The 17318-nt window shown below is 30.0% G+C and overlaps 2 protein-coding genes across 2 annotated transcripts; both read right to left on the reverse strand.

Moving 5' to 3' along the window:
* Positions 1 to 4258: 4258 nt before the first annotated feature.
* LOC113855897 lies at positions 4259 to 4984 on the reverse strand. Its single transcript, XM_027487528.1, has one exon. It carries the CDS (start codon positions 4982 to 4984, stop codon positions 4259 to 4261), a length of 726 nt encoding a protein of 241 aa, XP_027343329.1.
* Positions 4985 to 8792: 3808 nt separating this feature from the next.
* On the reverse strand, positions 8793 to 12644 carry LOC113854569 (lipoyl synthase 2, mitochondrial). The gene is made up of 4 exons (XM_027485635.1): positions 12117 to 12644; positions 11030 to 11241; positions 9869 to 10248; positions 8793 to 9226 (listed from the first exon to the last, which is right to left on the reverse strand). Exons 1-4 carry the CDS (start codon positions 12545 to 12547, stop codon positions 9113 to 9115), a joined length of 1137 nt encoding a protein of 378 aa, XP_027341436.1. The 5' UTR covers positions 12548 to 12644; the 3' UTR covers positions 8793 to 9112.
* Positions 12645 to 17318: the final 4674 nt, after the last annotated feature.

Genomic DNA, 17318 nt, shown 5'->3' on the forward strand with positions numbered 1-17318 from the left:
AATCATAGGCTAGTCATATTCGAAGCATACACAGTCCTAATTTGATGTGACGACGGAGGACCCGTTAAAACAAAAGAGAAGGGTGTTGATTATCAAGTACTGGCCGATTGCGTTTGTTGTTAACGACGTTTTAAATGTTTATTGCCATTCATATCGTGCAATTAATTATCCCCAAATGATTCTGCCCAAAAACATCTTTGAAGCGTTTTTCAATGCTGTGACACTTCACCAGTTTAACCAGCTATCTCATCTCCTATCAGAATCATGCATTTAGGGCTTGTCTAATATCCGGTGGATAAGAAAAAGAATTGGGAAAAATTCATCAGTATCTACCAAGTACCAATGAGGCATGCCCAGCATCACTACCTCTTTATTACTTATGCATAATGATAAAACTTTTAGTTGGATATTATATCACTTCGAGTCAGTTCTGATTAAGATTTACGACATAAATTGTGAATGTATGATATTATATCCACTTGTACAACAAAACTTTTTGTTTTTTTGGTCTTCTTAAAAAAAAATATTTGAGAAGAGGTTCTAAATATTACTCTCACGTATAAATTTGTGTATTTGACTGATAGTTACGTGATTTAAAATTAAAATAAATCTTCAGAAAAACTCGAGTTACATTATATATACTTTAAAAAATTATCTATATGTGCATACATGAACTTAACTATATATATTAACAGCATAATTTTTTAAATTATTATTAAATAGCAGATCATTATTTTTGAAAATGCTAAATCTAAAAAAAAATTGTTATTAATTTTAAAATTTTAAAAGATAAACTAAAATTTTAAACATTTACTTTAAATCTATATTCTTATCTTTTAAAATCATAAAAAAAATATCATTCATCAAACTTGTTTAAATTAAAGCGGGTATATACGTGGCTGTATGATTTTTTTTTAAATTACAAAAATATCAATTTTTTTTTAAATTACAAAAATATCAATTTTTTGAAAAAATTATAAAAATATAATTTTTTAAAATCGCGTTTGTGACTTTTAACTATTTTTACCAAAAATTAACAATATCAAATTTTGTCCTATTTTTTTATTTTTTAAATATTTTATTATTATTTTAAAAGTTGTTATTAATAACTTTTAATTTTTTAATATATTCTTTTAAATCATCATCACTAATTTTTGAGACTTCATATTTTTTTTATCTTTTAATTTTTGTACTTATATAAAAAATTGTCATTTGTGTTTTTTACATTCTATATTTCTATAATTTTATAAAAAATACTATATTTAGTATATATAATTTCTAAAAACTATATATATATATATATATAAAATCCTACATATATTGGGTATGTGTAATTTAAAACTTTATTATATTTTTGGTAGATGAACTTTTTAAAAGTAAGAATACATGGCCACTTAAGTTAATAATAATACTGATATGACAAGTTTTCTATGAATGAAAACAACGTCATTGAGCAGTGATTGCTGACCAGTACGTAATCTAGGGTGGCACCAAAAACAACCATTTTATTTTTCCTCTGAATGTAAGACGTACAGATATATTTATGTATCATGAATCGTGACTCTGCTCTTCTGCTTCTATACATGGTGTCCAGCACTGCCCTTTTTCTTCTTCTTATGGCTCTGTCCCTGTCTAAAATCCTGTATCTATATAGTAGGGTCATTTTCTGATAATTGATTCATTTCTTCTTCTTTTGGTGGCTGTCCAGTTTTTTTAATAACTATACATAGTAAAAATTATATGCTAAATTTTAATATTTATATTATTTAATATTTTTTATAAAATATAAATTTAATCATCAAATTATCTTCTATTATTTTTACGATTATATTTATCAGTTTAAAAAAATTGATATATATAATTATAAAAATAAATTAATTCAACAATTGAAATAATTATTTTTGTATTTTATAAAAAATTATTAAGTGCCACTGTTGAAACCGTGATACCCAGTGTCCACTGATGCTCTATTAGTTTATTTGGACAGAAAAATAAATAAAATAAAGGAATGATACATCTTTTATTTAATTAAAAAAATGAAAATATAAAATTAAATTTTTAAAAATATTTCCTTCAACTTTAATTTTTTCTCTCCTGACTTTTCTTCCGGTAAACATTAACAGTAATGTCGTGGGTGTGTTTCATTGACAGGGATAGAAGCTACGGGTCGATGTGAATAATTATTTCTTCCATGGAGGCATAGACCTAAGATAAACACAACCAAAATGAGTGGTTGTGCATAGGAAATTGCATTGTGTAAATCTGCATTTAATGCATAACATGAAGACAATTATCCATTACATTAACAAGTCCAATATGTATATATTCATCATTATCATCCATAAACTTGTATCTAACAAAATTGAGTATAAAAAATGCACTTTATTTATTTATTTATTGTCGTGTTTGCTCTACATGACTACATCTTTATATCAACTGACACGTTAAACAATGCAATTATCTAGTCTAATGAGATTTTTCATATGAAATAAAAATGTTTTTTTATTTACAATAAAAATTTATAATGTATGTTAAAAATATCACTTTAGTCGTAGCATAGGTATATGGGCCAATTCCGCTCACATAAATTTAATTTATCATAGATTGTTATTATTAAATGTGTCACGCCAGATTGATCCATGAAATAAAAATAGACCCACAAAAATTATCGGCCTGCATTCAGCACACTTTAGTTTGCAGAAGATTATACAAACTAGCAATCAGGCTAAAACATGTATCCCCAACTCTAATTCCTACCATCTTTTATTACCATTTTTTTTTATTATAAAATTCGTATAAATAAATATATTCAATTATTTTATATATAAGTCACCAATTCGGTCATTTAATATTATAAATATGTTTAATAAAATTAATAAAATAAAAAAGTATTATAAATTTATTGTTTCTACATTACTTTTACGATCAAACACGGTATAACACCTCTTTTTTCTTCTGTTGCCAACATCTTATTTATGTATATATTTTTCTTGGTAATGAATTATTGATTAAGAAATTTAATGAAGCTGATAAATTTAAAGATTACAACAGCACAGCTTAAAGAAAAAACCACCAAACACGCATGCTCAAATCAATGTAGAATTTAACAAACCTAAAACACTGAAACACAATTAAATTAAATCTAAAAACAAATAATAAGAAACCCCAACTTCTTTTTACATATTAACCTCAAGAGAGCTGCATATATATAAAGGACTTTTCTTCTCCCTTTTCCCAATTCTTTTAGACTAGTCTAGAGTCTAACAAAATAGAGTTACATTGAAGACAATCTCAGATCCATGAAACTACACAGTACTGTCCTAGTGACGTATATGTGATTGCAATATGCTCTAAATACTTTTGTAATATGAAAAAACGTGTGACAGAAAATAAAATAGAGACAATAAAATAAAGGTAAAAGACTAACAGAAGAAGATGATAGACATATAAAAAGAAAATGTCTAGATAAATAGGTTCGATTCGGCTCAAGCCTATCATTACACTAATCCATGCATATTGGGCCTCACTTGGGCTGTTTTTCTGCTCCTGGGCTGCTGTCTGTGCATGATTCAATCGTTTTTAAATATCTTAATACTGGTGTGCATTTTTCATGAAATAAAAATGAAATTCTTGGCAGTTGGAGAGGAGGGGGAATGCTTACATATTTTGTCACTCTGCGTCTCAATCTGCACTTTTTCTCACGCTTGCAGGTTGCAGCCTCACAAGGCATGTCACAGCACACGCTTGCATATAATAGAAGACAATCCACCCCAAAACCAAGGACAAAAGAAGCCTCTGCTTCCCCATCCCCCATAAAGTAAACAAGATGCCCAATTTCGAGGTGAAACATTTCCATTGCTTAATATTGATATTTCGATATTAATATTTTTACATCATTTTTACCCTTGTTAAAAAAATTAAAATAACATACATTAAAATAAAATTTTATTTTATCATTCAATAATTATTTAAAGACATATTGTAGAAGAAAAATATCTGAATAATATTATTATTGCATCTCCTACACAAATTCACCGTCATGACAAGAAATAAAGCAACAACTTGAAGAAAAAACAAAGAGAAAGAGAAACATCTTTGAAGATGTACATAATTTACATAGCAATGTTGTGAGATAGAAGTCCCACAGAGAGAACAATCAAATCCAACATTCTAACAAGCACTCGAAACGGCTACTAAAATGGAAAACATGCCCATCTGAAAAACAAAACCTTAAAAAAAAACAAACGTGCTTCCAAACCTACAGAAAAATAAAGCACTCCATCGAAACATGCGGGTTCTCAAGTGACTCCTCCAATGAAACGCCATCGTTTTCATCCTTAACAACCTTAGCCGGCGCCAATCTCCGACAAGACGCTCCCGGCGGCCGGAGATGACTTCGGCCAACACCGGCGCCGACCGTCCTGGCGTACGACGGTGACCTCGACCTACGGTCGGAACCATCGCCGGAACCACGGCGGGTATGGTCGGAGTCACTCCGACGAACTGACCGTGAACCCGCCGGAATCCTCTTCTCCGGCATTTTCGCCAGAGATTTTGGTCTTTTTTCTCTCCCGCCGATTCTATTGCCGTCGACGGTGTAAGAACGGTTCCGGTGCCGGGTTCCCTCTCTGTTGCTTCGCTTGCTGGTGGCTTCGTCCTCTTTGTTTTCGGTGAGGGTGGTGGTGGTGGAGAAGCTCTCGCTGTTGCTGCATGTTTCCGAAAAGAGAGAAACTTCCTCCGATTCCAATGCTTTGTTGATGGGTACCTTTTGATGTTGAATAACGGGCAATTGGGTCTTCGTTTGTGGCAGCAAAATTGGAACTTCTTGTGGTTTGGAAATGGGTGTCTCCGAGAGCACCTCCTTCACAGATTCTTCTTCAACAAGTGGTGGGATTTTGCACTTTGCTTCGTGGGATCTGAGATGGGGTTGTTGATTTTTGGGTCCATTTTGGTCTTGCTTTGGGATGCTGAAGCAGCAACCCATTGAGACCAAGCTTTGAAGAGATTTCAAGTGGCAATGGTATAGTAGCGGTTGGAACAAGACAATGTTGGATATTGCATGGCTGGTTTGATTTTGAAAATTTTGAGGAAAGAATATGAAAAGTGGTTAAACGGCTATTGAAATGTAGGTTGGTTTGGAAAATTGAAGTTCGAGAGAGGTTGCGAAGAGTAATAAAAGGAGCAACACAGAAAGGACCACTGAGGTGAATGTAGAAATAGAATGTAGAAGTGAGCTTGAGTGAACAAAAAACGTTTGGACCTGTTTAAATAGCTTTGATCTTGCTCGAGATGAAGGTAAAACAGCATTTAAGAATCTATTAACATTGTGTTTATCCAAGTGTAAATTGAATTTTGCAACTAAAACAATTTATTATTTTAGTAATTTTCTTGTTATTTAAAAGAAAGCAACATTGAAGTAATGTAATTTTTCCATGTGCATGTATCATTGCTTGCGACCTAAGTATGATGATAAGCTAAACATCTAATACATTTTAGAGTGATTGTCACTTTAAAATATTTGTCATTATATTTTATTTATACATTATTATTATTAATTTAATTATTGATAAAAAATAAATATATACAAAAATATTTTTAAAAAGTGTGACAATAAATTTACCCATACATTTCATGTTAAACAAAAAATATAAATGTGTTATATTTTGAATTTAATATGTTTATACTTTTTAAAGTTTAGTTCTCTGAAATATTATGCATCTCGCATGGAGATTATACAACTGGCACGATTCAATCCCATGTACGGAATGGATTATGTTAATATTTTCACATAAAACTAGTAATAGGAAATACACTTTGCCTCTTAAAAAAACTTATATAAAGACGTTCAGCAATTAACATGCCCGTTAAATGACATTTATAATAAAGGTGTACAGTTTATCGACAATGATATAATTTTATGGTACATTTTTTACCTTTTTTTCCAAATAATTTATATCAACATGTTTTTCATGTCAAATTTCACAAGGTGGAGAGAAAAAAATTGTAAAAAAATTAATAATTTGACTAAAAAATAAAAAAAATGATAATGTATTATTTTTATTTAAATTACATTTTTTTTTACAAAAAGCAAGTCAATTTGAAATGAGTAGATTAAAAATTAGTTTATAAACATTAAATATACATAATTTATATTTTACTTTAAGAAAAATACACTTACTTAAAAATTTATCTCGATTTATTTAAGTCTATATATATTCTTTTTCTGAAACAATTGTATTCAAGTTAAGTTAAATTATTGTGAATAACAATTTTTTTAAAATATTTAATATAATTATATTTACTTAAATTTAAACTCTGGAGAACGTAGGATAAATTGGAATAATCCTGCCTTACACTTATATTCGGATAAAAATTATCTCGCTCGATTTATATTAAGATGTCTCGTTTTATACTACAACCAGAACGAAGGCTGTAACTGATGATGACGAATCATCTTCGAAGGATGGACATAAATTTTACACATTATTATTATTATTTTCTTGAAAACAAACAATAAATTTCTTAATATTTACATCTCTTATTTACTCTGAGAATTTAAGTAATTTATTTATTTTTAATTTTTTAGTTAGAAAAATGAGAAGTATCAAAATAATTTTAAAAAATCAATGTTATGTTGACATGTTAACCGTTAGATATTGAATTCATTTTATGATATGGGCTATGTCTTACCAATTCAAGTTTGTTTATGATACAAACGTGTCCGTGTTTGTACCAATCTACTCGTGTGTTGGGTTAATGAAAAGAAGGAAATTGTAGTTTGAAACTTGAAATTGTTTTTGCAGCACTGGGAAGAGTTCAAATTCTAAATCTTCCAAATGGAAGAATGCTATGCGGGGAAAAGTGATGACTGGACTATCTGTCTGACCTGTGGCCACTAGTTTTTCACCAAAGCTATTCACTAAAATTAAAATATTATATATTTATCAATGATTTTTTGTGCTATTGAAAAATGTTTAAATTTCAGCAAACGTTGGTTTAAATACTCGAAATCTTAATTAACTGGCAACACTTAATTATATTATTTCAGAATGAATAGTTTTTCCGGCATATTTAGTGGACACTTTATGTGAACAAGATTCACTACAGAATTGACAATCTCGTAATTTTTTCCCCGACGTAAAGATTTTTTTTTAAAGAAAATGGAAAAGATGAATTCTAAAGTGAATTCTGAAATTTTATGCAAGAAACTGAAAAGGGTGGATTCAAAAGGCAATTCTGATAGTTTATGCAAGAAAAATGGGAAAAGATGATTCAAAAGCCAAACATGCTGGACAAGGCTGTCAATGTCATGCTAAAGAAAGTAAGAAAAAGAAAGATGGATGCCTTTTGAGTTTTGAATTGTCAATTAAGAAAGGAAGAAATTTGATTTTAAACTAACAAAATGAAAATAGATACCTTAAAAAAATGAGTGGGTAGAGAAAGCTAATAAATGCACGAAAAATGAGGTGGTTATGTGCGTGGCATTCCAAAAGTAACTTATTGTTTTGAATTAATATTAGCTTAATTTTATTGATGTTATAAAACTGATACACTCTATAAAGAAAATTTGTTAACAAACTTGATTAAATGACACTTTTTAATATTTTTTTTACTAAAGTTTACCAATCTAATCACTGTGTTGAAAGTTTTTTAGTAGATTAATCCTACAAAATTTCATGTAATTTAAAAGCTAGTTAATGTTTCATTACGTAATTTTTTCAGTAATTGAAAAGGCATCACATTACGTTACTTTAACATATATTATAATATTTTAAGTATGAGTAAAATTTTACTGTTAAACTATATATCTAAAAATTTCTGAATCATTTAGAATTTAGTATACTTGATTACCATTATAGTAAAGCATGATTTATTAATTAAATTCATAAAAACTATTATCATTTTTGAAAAACCAATTACCCATTTTGTTGTAAAATATGTTTTCCTAAAATTACAAATTTACAATTTTTTGGTATAATAACCACGACTGAAAAGTAAGAAAAAACTCATCACTTTAACTTGACAAGAAGACCGGCTACAGAATTACTCATGCATAATCTAAGATCTAGGAAACCTTACAACTTTTTAAGCATGTTATAAGTTTTAAATGAAAAAATAACCAAGGTCGTACATATTCAAGTCTTTAATATCTACATCGCTAGCTAAAATTATTATGAAGCAAACCACGTATAAGAGTTGAACTAAATTCAAGTGGACATTGCAACGTAAATACATTGGATCCGTTTGTTACTTTATGATCTTACATTGAAGATCAGAACCCCACCAGGATTCACCCGACCTAGCATTCTACCGCGATACTCAACGGCCCAAGAATGCAGAACCCCACCGTATAAACGTACCACCAAAATTTCCATATTCATAAGATTTTATATGCTTGAGGAATGTATTGTAGCCGAAAAAGAATTGCTCAAAGTATTCCAACTTTCAATAGTTTTCCCACCAGTCCCCACAGCATGTTGAATGACAGACACTAACCAGCCTGTCATAAATCCCAATCCACAAAAAGAATACCTCACTGCTCTACCAGGCTACCACCTGATGATTGTAACGGTAACACTAAACATGGTTTCAGGACAATTTGCCGGCAGATTTATATATGGTCTTTGTTGTACACTGCTATCAAGTAGTCCCAAATTATACTTTAAAATTCAAATTCAGTGAGATAAGTTAGAGCGTAGGGTACCAAACAAACCCAAATCGAGTAGCACTTTTAAAATATAAACATTTCAAACAAATTAAATCTACAGCTTTAAACGATTTCTCAAGAGAACAAAAGTAAATATTTAATAACTGTGGTAACTATTATAAATTGCATCTGTAAAAGAGAAATATGATTTCATGTAAACAAAAACATATACAATTAACCTATGAAATTTGCATTATCCAAATAAATCAGAACCAGTCCACTCATTGGTGTTACGGTTGGGGAGGAGGGAAAAAAATCACAGATTGTATAAGCCTACTAATAGCATTTTACTCATATATTACAGTGGCATAGGCATCAACGGCATGTAGTACACCTGTGCTCTTTCTTACTTATAATGCACATTAAAGAAGTGGGTAATTAAAAAAATATTCGATCAAGAGGCAGTCAGCTTTGAGGGAGAGATGCAGCACGATCTGATTCAATCATGGATTTAATATAGAATTCACCTGCCTTGTATGATGACCTCACCATGGGCCCAGATGCCACGTATCGGAATCCCTATCACAAGGTAGAATTATTACATCATTCATAACACATGATCAAGTTACACTTGAGCATTTTTCCACAAATCAACATGATGCTTATAAAACAATTAAAAGGAAAAAACGGTGCCATGATTGCACTCTGCATGGTGATGTATGCCAGTTGTAGTGCTAGAATAGATCTCTATGGGCAGGGCCACCAGGGTGTGCTAACTGCTACAGAATAAGTAAAGGAATGACAATGCTAAATTCACCATGGATTAGCAAGATAAAGATAATTTTATAGACAAAACTGAATGTGCCAAAATAATTCTGGAAATGATTTTATCCTTCTCAACTTTTGAGGAACATATATAAAAACTGGTACGAAGCCCGTATTTTGAAGTTGTATGCTGTGACTCAAATATCTATGTAGAATGAGACAGAAAACAACCACCAAAAGACTTCAGCAAATGCACAGAACATGGAAATTATAAGAAAGCCAGCAAAATGATAAAAAATAACAACAGATACTATAAGTAATTACTTCTGGTAACTGATTAATTCTGGGAAATAATCGCTTTATTTTTCAAAATCTCAGTTAGGAAATTACTAAAATAAATGATTATTTCCTCAAAATAAATTAACCTAAACACGTGAACAAATGCTTCAGACTTACCATTTCCGTGCCAAGAGTCTGATACTTGTCAAAGGCCTCAGGTGTAATATATTCAAATACTGGCATATGGCGCTTTGAAGGTCTCATGTACTGACCAAATGTCATCACATCAACACCAGCTTCTCTCACCTTCTCCATTGTCTTCACAACCTGGTCAGGTGTTTCCCCACAACCTAACATTATTGAAGTCTTGGTGAGGGTTCCAGCGGGAGCATAATCCTTGGCCATCGTCAGAACATCCAAAGACTGCTTAAAATTAGCACGGTGATCCCGCACAACATTCTGAAGCTCTTCAACTGTCTCAATATTATGTGCAAAGACATCTAATCCTGATTTGGCAACCCTCTCAACACAGTCAGCATCTCCTCGAAAGTCAGGAACTGATACAAAAAAGTACTTCAACAACCATCACAGGAAGAAATTTTGAGCAGTATTTGAAGGCTTATAATTATGCATAGTCCCCCTGATAATAATCCATCTCAACAAATATGTGACAATACTTAACCCTATAATAAAAAATTAAAGATACAAATCAAACCTTCAAATCTATTTTCTATGCCCGATCGACAAGATTTCTTTTTTAATTCTATTAAAATCCATAATATTAAAACAGAAATAGTTCTATATCAAAACATGTCTTTAAAATCATCAACAGAAACTGCAAGGAGAATTAGCATTATAGGTACTACCTAAGAAGCACGAACATGGCTAGAAAGTTTCCATAGTGGTGTCTGACATGTCTCTGTCATCGATATGCCAGCAACATGCTTTGATATGTGTCCTATTAATTAGTAGTAATTGTGGTGAATAACTAAAATAAGATAATATATTATCTTCAATAATTTTAGTATAATATATATATATATTTTTTACTTTATCTTAAAGATTTGAGCATATATCTTTGAGATATTTTATTTTGTGATATATATATATATATAATGTATCCTAACTGCGTCATGTTGGGTCCATGCTTCCCTCCTTTCATATTCACTAGCTACAATTGCCATCCATATTGATCCTTTCGTTGTTGTTGCAACTATGTCCAACTATCAAGATAAGGCTTTGTTGGTGTTTGCTATTTGATAGAAGTTAGAACTACATATTAAAACAATATACCACATTAATCTATTTTCAGAAAGTACAAATATTCAAAATGCATACCTAAGGCTTCTATCAGCATACTAGGCTTCAGTGCCTTCAGTTTTTGCACTGTTTCAGTAAAATGACCACTCCCTTGATCAGGTAAATCATCACGGTCAACACTTGTTATAACCACATAATCCAAACCCCATGATGCAATTGCTTCAGCCACATTGGTGGGCTCATCAGGGTCAGGTGGTGGAGGAGTTCTTGATGTCTTAACATTGCAAAATCTGAAAATAAACATAAAATGACTACACGGAAGTGTTTGCGTAAAAAACTACTCCAAGTAAAAGACTACAACAGGTCTTAGGGGTAATTACACTATCCTCTATGATGTTGGTGCTTATTACATCCAATGCCTATTATGTTCTTTGGGAAATTACACCTACCTCCCTTACTTTGTTATTTAACAAGGGAAAATGAAAATAAAAACTCTACATAAAGTAGGCTAGATGGGAACAATTTCTCAAATAAAAAGGGTGTCAGGAATTAGAGAAGTACAGGAAGCTAGGGATGTGTACACTTTCCCAAACAACAAGGATGCTATGTGTAATAAGCGCTAACCTTAAGAGAACCCAGTGTAATTACCCCATGTTCTATATTGAACTATAAAAAATCACCTAAGGCAGAACAGATTCAAACTCAGACAGAATAGTTTTTTGCTTGCTTAACATAATAATTGGGTCATAAATCATAACTGCAAGCTAGCAACCAGACAAAAGGAACCATTTCACTCAGCTCATCATCGCATACTTTTGAATGGACATAATTCATTGTAATAAGCAAGTAAACAGCTCAAATGGTAAAATATGGTTAAAACAAATTCCCCACTCCCGATGACTCTCGCACCAGATGAGCACAGCACCTACAGGTCCATAATATTACCCCATATCATATTTGCAGTTCAAGTCAGGAGCCATATCTACTCTATTTACCAATCAAACTAACACACCAATGGTTACTCAACCAAATTTTGTAGACTAGACAGAGGTCCTAATTCACAATTGAACACCACCATTTCCTCACAAGCACCTTCTTAAAAAAATAAACAACCCAAAAAGCACCAATAATAACAACAATAATAAAGAAACGATTAGTATATAACCTGCAACCTCGAGTACAAGTGTCTCCGAGAATCATGATAGTGGCGGTGGCAGTGCCGGTCTCACCGCCGGACCAGCACTCGCCCAAATTAGGGCACCGTGCCTCCTCGCAGACCGTGTGAAGCTTCAATTCGCGGAGCTTCTTCTTGATCTGCACGTACTTCTCTCCCCCAGGAATCGATTCCTTCATCCATTTCGGCTTCGGTAGAGGCCTCTTCTTCGTCCCAACCTCCACCGAGTACGCGTTCCCTGATTTCAGCGCAATGAAGTCAGAAAGCGACGGCGATTCTTCCGCCAGTCGAGCCCGGAGCCCTGCCAGAGTCTGCGGGAATTGAGACGGCGCCGCCGTGGTTGGGGTGGTTGAAGACGAACAGAAGGATTTCGCGGCCCATTTGAGGTTTCCAACAACGCTTCTAGTCCGCGAATACATCATCTTTCTCCCTCTCTCTCTCTCTGTCTTCTGACAATCACAGTCACAAATCGCGTGCACAGATAGAGAGAGAAAAACGATGATGAGTTGATGACGATCCACACCTACACCAACCCCCCACTTAATATGGGCCTAAACGTTGCCTCTAGCCATGTTGGGCCAAATATGGACCTAATATCACAACGATAGCCTTCTTGTAAGAAATCATAGTTTTCTTCTTTTTTCAAAAACTCTCCATTCTATTCTAGTCCGTGGATGTTTTTTGAATTTTTTATTATTATGCTTAGCAATTTCATCTTGGTCTAAATGATACTGCAATTAACTTTCTTATTAATAAAATTAAATTTATTAATTGATTTTTACTCGTTTAACACGTGTATATAGTTTATATAAAATGACATTAGTTTAAATTCATATCAACTGTTATTTTAATTTTACACATACACACTGAGGTAGACGTGGCTGAACTAAGCAAAATCCCTCCACTGATCCCATCAGCAACTCTAATTTTGAAGTATGGTTTGTGTGTGTATTTGATTGTTTGAATGAGATTGTTATCTTCGTTTTCAAAGAGTATGTTTTAATTAAGGAAAGTTTTAATGAGGAAATAATATGATAACGAGTTATAATTAGTGTTATTGCATTTCATTGGTGAATTGGAAGTGTTTTATGTAATGTAATCTTGACCAAGTGTTTTAGAAAATAGCATGAAAGGAAGGGGTGAAGATTAAGAACCATGACAGCGACATGAGACACAAATACCATTCCACATAATTGTATTAATTAACATCTTGCCACCCCCTCATTGTCTAAAGTTTAAACCGCCAACCAGAGTAGAAAATGACAACCCTATATTTCATTATCAAAAATTGCTAATACATTTTTTTAATAATTATTCTATATTTTTAAAATGAAAATATTTATTTTATAATTTATTTTAAAAACTGAGACAATCAGACAAAGGATGCAGTTTTGCTGAGCGCTTGTTAGAAAGGAAACTATTAAATTGGTGTTTGCTAATGATTTTCGGCAGACAATACACATATGCTCTAAAAAATACCTTTGACTCATTAGCATTGGTGTGTCTATTTTAATAATTACAAATATAAACATATATACGAGCATTGCATACTCATAAAACAAAAGCAAATACAGGTGCATGATGGCCATAAATTACGAATAATGAAGTGTTTGAATATTTTTCTTTGCTATCTTACAACACTCCATGTGCTCTTTAGGGATTTTGGGCATGTGTGTCCTTATAAAGCTGTTAAATATTTTTGGTTTGATCCAAGTTAGTCAATGACTCAAATAAGGAAAAAACATAGTCCAAGCTATAGATCCTGATGATGCTGAGTTAACAATTGTTAACTTTAAACTCATGCACAATTATATATTAATGCCTTTTATATCACTGAAAATATGTTTTATTAAAATTAAAGTTAAAATACACATCTAATTCTTATATTTATTATTACTTTAAAAATTAATTAACGCGCTTACAGAATTACATTTTAATTTTAATATAAATAATTTATTATGTTTTGATCTATATTATTATGGTATCATTTAAAAAATACTGACGTAATTAAGCAACTCTAACTTAACGAGTAATAATTTCTATTAAATAACAATTGCTAAAACATAATAAAAATACATAAGTACTAAAACGTGATTTTTTATATAAAAATAATTTATAAATAAATATTAATTATCAAAAATAAATATGAATGTAACTAAAAAATTTACGTGAGAATAAATAATAAGTATATAATTATATATTGACCATGCCGTGTATGATTTAGTTAATAAAATGTTTTTTAAATGATATTTATCATAATTTTAAAACCCATTAAAAAATAAATTGTAATTAATAGCAAGCTAATATTAAAATTAATTAAACTTTAGTTGTAGGAATATTTGGCAATGTTAAAAGTAGAACATGAGAAACTAAAATTAACATAATTTACATATATATCTTGAGTCGGAACAGTCCTTTAAATTTTCATATTCCACAAGTATCTGGCAACGGACTAATTATGAAAAATATTTTATTTTTAATTAATCATTGAAATTAACAAATTATCTAAACTTCTCCCTAAATTTGAAATTGAGGTTAATATTCCTGTTATCATAACTTGCAAGCGAATTAAAAATTTTAACATATTAATATTATTAAATACTATAATTTTAATTTTTTTTAATTTTATCTTTTAAAATTAAGAATAAGTAACTAATAATAGTAAAATTTTATTAAAAAATATTTATTATATTTTTATAATTTTAATATAATAATTTTGTTTTTTTATAAAAAATTTATTTATGGAAATTAATATATCTAATTTTAATAAAAATTTATTATAAATGTTTTATTATTACACGTTGCAGGTTTGTAATGGCGGCAATTTGTCTTCTTGGATGGCGGACACACATCTGCGTCACACGGAACGACGATGGCACTGTCAAAGATGCCCATTGGTTTCGGGCTTTTGGCATTCATCGGATACTAAAAAAGCATCCAAATGTTCCTTTGATTTCCCTTACCTTTATAACTTTATTCCACTTTTCCAATTACTTTCTCATCTCAAGAAAGCAAATGTTAATTTCAAAGTAAGATCATCTCTCTTTTATTACTATTGCGATCGCGTCTACATTGTATAAATAAACAACTTGTTTACCTCATTTAAATTTTATTTTTGTTTGTCAACAATATTTTTAAGTTTTTTCATTAATTATTGAATATGTTTTTATAATATAAAATAAGATAAAAATAAAAGGAGAAACAAAGTAGCAAATATTTTCAAATGAAAAAATAATATAATGATAATATTTTATGATAAATTTAACACTCTTTTGTCATAATGTGCCCATATATAATGGTTGAATAAATAGATTGTTTATCAAAACAAATGAACTTGATTGGAGATTTAACAAATAAAGCTCAAATAATTTACTTGCGGTTCTCAACTCACTGTATATACATAAATTTTGAAGGCTTAAATACCTGTAACTGAAGACAGAGTGGTGCATAGCAGAGAATTGAGAGTGGGATGTTGAATGACAGCTGGAGTTGGGGTGGAGAAAATGACCAACCCAGCTTTTGGATATGCATTGTTTTTCCCATTTTGGTGCTTCATCTTCTTCTTTTCATAACACACCCATAATCTTCTCTCTTACTTAGTCTTCAAAAGCTACAAAACTACCTTCCTTTTCCCATGGGCCCCTCTTTTTTATTTTCTGTATCAATGTGTAAAGTTTTTTCCTTTTTTCAAAAAAGAAAATCAATGAAAAAATATCTTCAAAATAAATTAATTTTTAAATACACTGTACATATAAAGTCCAGTTTATTCTTTCCACTAATTGATGTGGAAAGTCTCTAGTAGTAATAGTTGCCGTTTTAACAAAATAATTTTTATTTTTAATATCATTTTTTAATTTATGTTCAATATATATAATATAAATATAATGATTGTGTATATTATATTTTATTAAATGTTCTAATTTAATAATAAAATATATTTATTATTATGTTATATATATATAAATAAATAAGAGCAGAATATTTGAGTTAAATCTAAAAATTCTTTTATATGTATATATATATATATATATATATATATATATATATATTTTTTTTTTTTCAGTTGTTATTAAGTTACTGAGACGAAGCCCACAACAATCATTGAATCAATCACGTGATGGCCATAGAGAAACTGGCGCCTCGGACACAAAACAGAGTTAACAATGGTGACTAATTATGAGTATATATAATTGATTAAGGAATTAATTTTCCATTAAAAATTATAAAATAAACATATTTGTATATATTTTAAAAAAAATTTATGTAATTATTAATATAAATACATATTTTACTTATTTAATGTACGGATTTTCTTAATTAGTGATTAAAAAAATATCGATCAAAGGTTTAAAAGTAAAGTTATTATAAAAAAAAATATATTGAGATATATTTAAATTGTAAAAAATATATTAATGATGATTTTAAAATTTTTCTAAGTAATATTTTTAAAGTACCAACTATATTTATTTTAATAGTTAGTGTTTAATTCTAATAGTTAATGTAAAATTTCTTTATTCTCATTAATTAACTAAACAACACTTTTAGTATAATGATACTACTGCTCCTTTTAAACACTTTTAGAGTATCAAAAATTTAATATTATTTAAAGCACTGCAACTGCTATTAACTGCTAATAATTTCAAATAATATAATATTTTATATTTAATTGTTAATATAAACATTTTATATTGTTAATTAAATTACAATGTTTATCACCATTCAATAAATAAATGTATTGTTATTAATTTTTAAAATTGACTATGCTCTGCATTTGGTTAACATACAAGTACAACTGTCACACAATTAACACATTTTATTATATAATGTCTTAATTTTATCTGACTTTTAAAGTCTGAGTATCAAATCTTTACTTACGTGATTATTTTTATATAATTTTTACTAAATTTTTAACATAATACGAGAATATATACCATTATCATAATAAATTTGACATTGAAAATAGTATTTTTACAGTAATCTCATAATAAATTATCTAAATAATTATCATGATACATATAATGATTTAGCTTCCTTATTTTTTTAAAAAAAATTAATGACAAGTAGTACCATGTAAATCATACATGATTGTCTATACTAACAATTCCATCGCGAATCTTTGTCATTAATGCAATTTCCTATCCGCAAAACAACACAGACGCAAAGTGCGTAATGCAAGAACATGCGCTAATTTGA

Source organism: Abrus precatorius, unplaced genomic scaffold (assembly GCF_003935025.1).
Source record: "Abrus precatorius isolate BTA unplaced genomic scaffold, Abrus_2018 Scaffold11, whole genome shotgun sequence".
In the NCBI taxonomy this organism is placed as follows: Eukaryota; Viridiplantae; Streptophyta; class Magnoliopsida; order Fabales; family Fabaceae; genus Abrus; species Abrus precatorius.

What these genes read in the sequence shown, in the direction of transcription:
- LOC113855897 (XM_027487528.1), bottom strand. Translation starts at nt 4,984, where the DNA reads ATGGGTTGCTGCTTCAGCATCCCAAAGCAAGACCAAAATGGACCCAAA.
- LOC113854569 (XM_027485635.1), bottom strand. Translation starts at nt 12,547, where the DNA reads ATGATGTATTCGCGGACTAGAAGCGTTGTTGGAAACCTCAAATGGGCC. An exon ending in ACTTGTACTCGAGGTTGCAG is followed by an intron (nt 11,242 to 12,116) that starts GTTATATACTAA and finishes GTTTATTTTCAG; the next exon opens with ATTTTGCAATGTTAAGACAT. An exon ending in TATGCTGATAGAAGCCTTAG is followed by an intron (nt 10,249 to 11,029) that starts GTATGCATTTTG and finishes TTTTTGTATCAG; the next exon opens with TTCCTGACTTTCGAGGAGAT.